Raw genomic sequence first — 8,464 nt, 5'->3', positions numbered from 1 at the left:
CGGCGGGGGCGGCCCGGCACCGCCCGCTCCGAGCGCTCCGAGCCCGGGTGGCACCGGCCCCGCCGTGCTGCGGGGCCCCTGCCAACACCAGCGTGGTGGGGCTTTTTTTTTTTTTTTTTTTTTTTTGCCTCCCCTGGCGCAGATCGTAGTGAATTTCCTCTTCTCTAATTTCGCTGTAGGAAGGGAAAGTACATTTCGGCGGGATGCTCTAGCCCCGTCTGCCAGGCTAGGGCTCGTATCCCTGTGGCAGCCAGCCCCGTGCCCGTGGCTCTGGTGTCCGGCCCGGGAGCTGTGTCCAGCCCGGGAGCTGTGCCCACAGGGAAGATGTGCTGTCCCAAGGCAGGCCTCTGGGTCCAACACGCCTTTGACCTTCCCAGATGATGGAGTCACCATCCCTGGAAGTGCTCAGGAAATGACTGGATGTGGCACTTAGTGCCGTGGTCCAGCTGACAAGGTGGTGACCAGCCAAAGGTCAATGATGTTAGAGGTTTTGTCCAGTCTAATTGATTCTGTGATTTTTATTGCGGAAATAGACATTTCTATAGGAGAGCAGCTGTTTTAATAAATCTCTTCTGTGTGGCTTTTGATGACATCTCATCTCCCTCTGGGCAGCTCTTTGGCCTCCCCTTTTGCTCTGGAAGCAGCGCGTGGTTCTCCCCTGGCAGATCCAAGGATCCCTCAAACAGCGGTGCCCCAGGACCTGGGCACTGCTCAGTGTCATGGATGGATAACTTCATGACAGTTACATGGACACTATTTTATAAAACTTAGCTAATAGCCCTGCTGTTTTCAGACACTTCATTATGCTTAGAATAGGGGTGGTGCATCATCACTGCTTTTCTTGCTCTGCACTGAAAAAAAGAGGTTTTCTCCCAGTGAAGTTAACCTGGAGTCCACTGGACTGCTAATGATCCATCCAGGCTTCTTTTGTTTAAACCCTGCCCTACTTAAGAAGACAAGTTCTAAAATTACTGTATCACCTACATTTTGAAAAGACACAGTTACCCTTTATATTTAACTAAAAAATTGTACTTCTGAGTATAAAGTAGGTTACTAGATCAGTGTAAAAGGAAGTGGAGGTAGTATTAATAGATTGGTGTTAGCCACTATAATGTGTGGCTTGCAGTAGAGCTCAAAAAGGAACTGACTAAGAATTACTGTTCTTACCATGAAGACTTAGACTGCCTATAAAGACATATGTCATAACATGTTCCAAAATGTCATTTCTGACAGGTGCTGCCATAGGTGTTCTGGAGGTGGGCATTTTCCTTTAGCTGCCCCCCCTGCCCTTTGAACACTTTTCTTCTTTGGACATCTTTTCTTCAACAGCAACAGAGTTTATCTTACAAATTCTGCCTGCATGCTAAATAATATTTCTTGTTTTCACTGGAGAAGGAGAAAAAGAAATACATGCTCTAACAAACATTAACATCTGTTTGTGTTCTATGATTAAACCCACCAAGTTAGACCATGGAATCACAGAACAATTCAGGCTGGAAGGGACATTGAAAGCTGGTGTGGTCCAGCCATTCCTGGAAAAGGGAACCTAGGTGAAACTATCTAGTGCCCTGTTCGGTTGTACCCTGAAAACTGCCAGGGAGCAGGGCTCTACCACACCCCTGGGCAGGTTGTTCCAGTAAAAAATTGTTCTTACTGCAAAAAAAGAGTCTTATGTTGAGATGAAAGATGGGAGCCCGTTACAGAAGAGGCTGATTTGTTCTCTCAGTGTCACAAAGCTGGATTTTTAGAGGATCTGTCTCAGAGAACAGCAGTGTTGTGTGCCACAGGCGGCTGGCTCTGCTTGGTTCACCTCCCAGCATGTCTAAAAAAAGAAGAAGTGTGTTTAGACCCAGCCTTAGTTCCCTAATGGAAAATCACTACAGCTGAAGAAAACCCTTCTAGGATGAATTCTTGAACAATTACTCTTTAGGCTTGGAAAGCAAGTAGAATTTGAGTAAAAACATGAATTGCCCCAGACTGTAAAAGCCTGGAAGTTCTATGAATTTGCTGAGTTTTATGATGTATCCCAAAACACTGATTACTGTCATCAGAGCTGATCCAGTTTATTTGTTTTGACACAAGATATCTGTTTCTTATGCAAGCTACCAGATAGTGCCTAAAAAGTACTACAGAAAATGAAAGTCTTTACATCCTTGGACCTCAGGTCAAATCCATAAACTACTTGGATTTTCCAGCAGCATTTTGATAACTCTTCTAAGATTATCTTAGACAGATCTTTTTCCATGCACCGATTTTTCTGGAAAAAATGAGACCAATCTTAAGACTTTAAAATACATATTTTAATGTATTTTCTTAAAATATTAGTGTATTTACACAAATTTCCCATTTAAAAATATTTTTGCTTGCCTTTTTTTAAACATCTAGTTTAAAAAACATTCAGCCAGATGACTACATCACACAAATATGAAAGAACATTCATTGTAGATGTGAGCTATTAAAAAAATACAGCGCAGAAACACATACCATTGCTATAACAGTAAGTGAGTGCACATTTTTAAGTTGCTAGCTTCCACAAACAGTTCTTCCCATATAAATTGCTTAGTCTGTGTCAGTAACTTCTACCCATTTCTATACTGGAGTTCCCATTTCTTTTTTCTTCACATCCCCCCCCCCCCCCCCCGCCTTTTTCTTATACAGAGGTTGCACTAAAATGCATTACAGTAGTATTTCATTTACAAAACAAATGACATAAAAACTTGTTTCTTAACCCATTGGATTGTATTTCACTAAAACAATGTCCTTTCATGGAGATGCAAGAGAGATTCCAAGAGCTGTCTGGAAGTGGAAAATGATCTCGAGGCAATCCTGCCTGGAAAGGTGGACTTGAATTGCTGCATGATGTTGTGCAGGTTCCCCTGTGGAAGGATCTCATCTGCAGATTTGGTAATGAGCATAGCATGTTAAACATTGTATTTAGTCAAAATAAATACAAATAAATTAAAAACCAATGATGGAAGGAAATTATTCTCTTGTTGATATTGCTTGGAGGAAGGCTGAGAAGTGAAGTTTGTGGCAATATCTAGATTACACACGAATGGCAGATCCTGTTACTTCAGTAGTACTCTCTGAACAAGGAAACAACAGCTATGAACAGGGCTGTAATTTTGGAGAAGGACAGTAGTGATCTTCTTTCAAACTTTGTTAGGAAGCCATTTTCCTGTGGAAAAGAACACACACAGTTAGGAACAGCTTAAAAGCAGCACATAGGGAAACCACACCACTCTCTGTGTCAGAGTAATCTAACATTGCTGCAGCACTGTGCAGTGAGGGACAGCTTTTCAGAGCTCTACCTCCAAAAGATGAATACCTCTTTAAAAATAGCAACTTAAAATAGCTGCACCTTGCTGAATGTTTGTTTCATCTCCAAGTCAGGGCTATGCCCTCCCTGTGTAAATAGAAAACAAACATGAGCTCTATCATCTGAGCCCACACCTTCCAGGAAGGTACAAGTACTATGTTTCTGATGTAGTAATACACCCAGAAATATCTTCCTTTAAGCTTCCTTATTCTACTATGATGAGCCACCTATTATGACAGAATGTTGCCAGGAGTTGATACTTCTCTGAAATAAAATTGACTCTCTTTGAAAGAGATGGAAAGATAAGCTTCTATAATAAATCCAATGTATTAAGGGGCCAAGAGTCGCTATCACCTTTTTTTTGCTGCTACAGACAGAGAAGTATTAAAACAAGCAGGAAGGAAAAAAAAAAAAAGGAAAAGCAAGACACTAGAAAATAAATTGTGGGGAAAAGTAGTAGGAAATATGAGAGAGGTGGGATGAGAGGGAGTGGAAAGAAAAAGTAACATTCACATATAAGGAAAGGAAAAAAGTACCAAGGAAATAACTGACACTGGTGTCATTAATGCTCAAATTCCCCCAACTGCAAAAAAAAAAAAAGAAAAAAAAAAAAAAATTGGTGCGATAAAACTTTGCAAAGCAAAAGGATATTTCCCTTCACTGGCAGAATGGGAATTTCAGCAGCTTGGCAAAACAGTCCACTTAGTAACAAGTATTTTTCTCAGCATTGACCATTCATAGATGGAAGTTCTAGGACTATCTCAGTCCCAACAGAAAAGATTTAATGCCAGTTGTACTTACCAGTATATTAGTTGTAAGTAAAACTGATTTGGGGAATTAAATAATGGCTTTGTTGAAATCCACAACAGAAGTGCTGACTTCATTTGTGAGGATCACACCTGTGTATTCTTTCCTTACCTTGAAATTAAGTATTTTTGGACCAACTTCTCTATGAAAGCAAAATTGCTGCACTGACCTTAGGATGTCACTTAATTTTAGATTTAATAATGGAAATTTCAGGGTATGTGTGGTTTAACCTGCTTTAACTGGGATGCTGGACCAAATGATTTTCCAAGGTCATTGTCAACCTGGATTACAGTATGATCCTGTCATTCAAAATTGGCAAGTGCCTTTTAAAAATAAAGTTGTCTTTTATCACTGTTCTGTTTAAAACAGAAGCAAGCTCTCACTGTAAGTCTCAATGAGACATTCCAGACACCAAATATTAAGCCACCAAATGAAACCCTGAATAAAATGGTTTTGACAGTGCCTATAGCAATAATTAATGAAATCTGCTAATATAGACTTTGGTGCAAAATGAGAAACTCACCCAGCCACCATTCGCATCAATCCATTCAGCTTTGTTGTTTATGATGTACTCTGTGATGAAATAAGAGATCTGCTCCTTCTCCTCTGCAGTCAGCTGAACCCCATGCTCTTGAAGCTTCTTGGTGAGAAGACCTCCAAATGTAAATATGGTCATAATTCGTCCCCAGTTAGTATTTCCATCAGCAAACTTTTCATCCATGACTCCATTGAAAATTCTCTTGGCAACAGCTACAGAGGTGATGTCAATCCTGTCCAGGAGTGGCCTGAGAGCCTCCTCGGTTTGGTCTTGCAGAGAGGATGCCATGGTTCTCAAGACATGAGCAACCCTGGTCTGGGCTGGCCCGAGGTGTGATTCCTGGAGCACATACTGCAGATAATCGTGGGCTAAGTAATAAACGTAATAGAACTCAGCAGTTTCCATTCAATCCAGAGTGCAGGGAGCAGCTCACTCCTCGCAGTCAGGCTCGGCAGTGAGCAGCCACAGGACATGCACACGGTTTTGTTTCGTCAGTTTTGATGGAATCTTTCTGGTTTTACCACAGAATTTCCTGTAGAAGGTAGTGACTTAATGGCTGCGTTGGGGAATATGTCACAGAGGAAATGAAAGAAAAAGTGTCTCCTTTTATGTCTTGAGTGATTTATTTCTCCAAATAGTGTGATTCCGCAACTAAAATCAACCAGATTTTACCACATTCTTTAGAAGCACAACTTGGCATTTTCTAGGGACTTTTGTTACATACCACTAGCAAAGGTTTGGCATTTGGCTTGCAAAATTCCAAGAATAGTGTGTGCTAGCAAAGGTTTGGCATTTGGCTTGAAAAAACATGCCCAATAAGTGCATGCTGCTGGAGATGCAGACGCCCAGCACCTCCAGTGCAATCTCCTCACTGCCAGGGTTAAGGCTGCAATCTGTGTTCCAGGTTTATGGGTTATTTCTGGTCACAACTTTGTGAAGAAACTCCCAACAGGATGGAAGAATGGATAAACTTTCTTCAGCACTCAGGGAGTTTTACAGAAATGCAAAAAGTGGGAGCACAAGAGCGGTACAATTATGGATGGACAAAGGGGAAAGTCAGCTTTATAGCATTATCCCTGTTCCAGACTTTCCCACACTCTCTCTGAGTGCTCTTCAAGGTCCTTCTTTGAAGATTTGAATGGGAAGCTTCAAAGATTTCTTTCCCCCATGGGGAGCTCTGCTGTAAAAGATGTTATAAGTATGAAAGACAATGCTAATGCAGGCAGCATGTCAGAACATAGGATGGAAAATATGGGGCCAGTGATGTGTCATACCACCTGAATCTTTCAGGACAGGTAAAAAAGAAGTATCATGATACCTACAACTGCTCTTAATTTCAAATTTTCTGTCAAGCTGTTATTTTTGGGAGAAGAGGCATGGGTATCTAGCCAGCTTTTTCTTTACAAACATCTTGTCCTGAGGCAATCTGATCTTGATAAAGAGCCAGGATGTGTCCATGGAGAACTTCACCCCATTGCAAAGGCTTCGAAGAGCAGCAAGCAGTTTGATGTCTGGAGACCCCTCTCTTTCTCCATCTTTCTTTATCCCTCTACTTCTTACGCACCTTTCTTTCACTGCTCTTCTTCCCTTGAAAGCAAAAGGCACTCCCAGCACCCCCCACCAAAGCTTTTCTTTGTCCCAGGAGTGGCTGTAGCCTGTTTCCAGTCCTGGACACTCCCTGATGCTCAGACTTACAGAAGAGGAGCCGAGCTGCCGTCTCAAATGTCAGGATGGCACTGGCACCTAATTGCACTGGGGAAAGCCTGTCTGGACTGTGAAACAGCTCTGGTGTCACACACTGCTAACCCTAGCCAGCCCCCCAAAATGCATGTGCTGGCTGCTGCTCTGACATCACAGTTTTTGCAGAAAGCCATTGACTAGACCAGGGTAGTTTCCACTTCCTGCTGAGGTTATTTCTGTACGTGGTGAGTCTGGCTGAGACTGACACAGTCATCTTCCATCAGAGCAGGGCTTGAAACCTCAAGCTGGAGCCAGCACAGCATCCAGCACTTCGGGATTATTTCCCTCACTTTCTCTTGGAAGCAGAGAGAGAGGGGGCTTGGTGTTGTGTTCACTTTTGGGAGAGAATGTGTTTCAGAGGGCAGTGTGAGCTGGAAAACTCCAATGTTAAATGTTACCCCCAGGGAAGGATGTGATGCCAGCACTGGGAATGAGCTGGGTGTGGAAAGCTGGATCTCCCCTCTTTCATACACTCATGTTCTTACCAAAGCTCATTTTGAAAGTTCAGAGGTGTTTCCTATCCAGTACCTGCAGCTGTTGCTTTGGCAGAGCTGTCAGGCTGCCTTTGCCTTTGTTATGTTCAGTGATTTCAGCAAAATGCTATCATTTTATGAGGAATGCAAACGGAGAGAGAGAAAAAAAAAAGCATATAACAGTTGCTAACTCTTTCCAACTGGACAGGAATTTCTGGTGCAGAGGGAAGTCATTGCTCACCCAGCCAGCTCCCCTCCTGTCAGATACTTGCTGTAAACAGGGCTGAGAGAAGTACTAGAGCAGACATCACAAGAATCCTCTTCCTACAGAGCACAGTCTGTGAAATTACAGATCACTCCTGAATTTCTTAGTAATTGATTAATGAAAAGTTTTTGGTATTCTCTGAGAATATAATAGTTGAATCTGAGGACAGTGAACAATACCTAAGGAGACTGTTTTGTTTTCTTCATCACTGACAGTAGCAATGCACAAGCAGATGCAGCTGTTTCTTCTTTAGTGGAGCATTTAGGATTCTGAGGAGGGTGATGAAATAAGACTATGAATGTTACCATTACTGAAAGAAATCAATATAGTACCTTGGCAATTTTGGTGCAAATGCTGCTACTTAGAGTCTCTTGATTTCTTAAAGGGCTTTGAGGTGAAGCTGAGGGCTCAGCTCCCAGAATGGGGTGGCAGCTCTGAGCAGAGATCTCTGACAGCCAGCTGTGACACTGGTGACCAGAGCTCAGGATGGAGCTGTTGAAAATGCCCCAGCTCTCTCTCCTTCAAAGTTTTCAATAGTGTGCAGTGCAGGGTGCAGTTCCAAGTGTTGGATGTTCAGTAGAAGTGACAGTTTCTGGATCTATACACACAAGTTTGTAAAGAACAAACTCTGAACACTCTAAGAAATCGGCTTTGGGATCTCTTGCGTCATGACACTTTTATGCTTTGATTGTCATTTTCTACATTAGGCAGTGTCTTGCTTGCTTCTAGCAGACTTCATTCTCATTTTGTAGCTGTAAGTGAATACCTCTGAATTAATGAAACTCTACTTTGTTTCCTACCTGCTCTGTCTCCCCTGTGCTGCAGAGACTGCATTCTCATACACTGCACTGTTTCTTCCTTGTTTTCCTCTTTGCTGGATATACTTTAAGTGTTAATTGTTGATAAAAGGCTTGAAACAGAAGCCAGCTTGTCAGGGAAGCTCAAATGCAAACCCTCCCCTCGCTACTTGGCAATTGGAAGGGGCTTCAGATACTTTGATTTAAATCTGTGCCCTGTGGATTTGAATCCACATCCTACTCTAACCTGAAAAGGCTTATTTTTCCAGAACAGATGGGGACTGAGTTGACAGATCCTCATAAAACTGACTTGTGAGAGACGATGTTATCTCATCACGTTTGAGACAAAACCAAGCCAAATAACAAAAGCTTTGCTGAGCTATCCGTGCTGCATCTGCCTTGCCAGAGTTCAGGTTATTGTGGGAACTGTGATTTTTTTTTTTTTTTTTAATCTGGAGGAACAGTCCAAGGCCTTAAGGAAATGATTGAAGATTTTTTTTCCTTCCCTCCTTTTCTTCTCTTTTT

At 42.3% G+C, this 8,464-nt stretch overlaps 2 protein-coding genes across 2 annotated transcripts in view; both read right to left on the bottom strand.

Annotated features, from left to right (window-relative positions):
• Positions 1–393, bottom strand: part of MTHFS (methenyltetrahydrofolate synthetase) — a 23,978-nt gene extending 23,585 nt beyond the window's left edge. Inside the window, exon 1 of the mRNA XM_039723016.1 lies at positions 193–393. Within this exon, the coding sequence (XP_039578950.1) occupies positions 193–393 (201 nt within the window). The remainder of the gene's footprint in view (positions 1–192) is intronic.
• A 1,949-nt stretch (positions 394–2,342) lies between these two features.
• BCL2A1 (BCL2 related protein A1) lies at positions 2,343–5,109 on the bottom strand. The gene is made up of 2 exons (XM_039723307.1): positions 4,650–5,109; positions 2,343–3,178 (listed from the first exon to the last, which is right to left on the bottom strand). The coding sequence occupies exons 1-2, from the start codon at positions 5,067–5,069 to the stop codon at positions 3,074–3,076; spliced, it is 525 nt and encodes a 174-aa protein (XP_039579241.1). The 5' UTR covers positions 5,070–5,109; the 3' UTR covers positions 2,343–3,073.
• Between the last annotated feature and the right edge of the window lie 3,355 nt (positions 5,110–8,464).

Source organism: Passer montanus, unplaced genomic scaffold, assembly GCF_014805655.1.
Source record: "Passer montanus isolate IOZ18808 unplaced genomic scaffold, ASM1480565v1 scaffold5, whole genome shotgun sequence".
NCBI lineage: Eukaryota > Metazoa > Chordata > Aves > Passeriformes > Passeridae > Passer > Passer montanus.
Note: the sequence above shows the minus strand (reverse complement) of the source record. Positions and strands in the feature narration are given on the sequence as shown.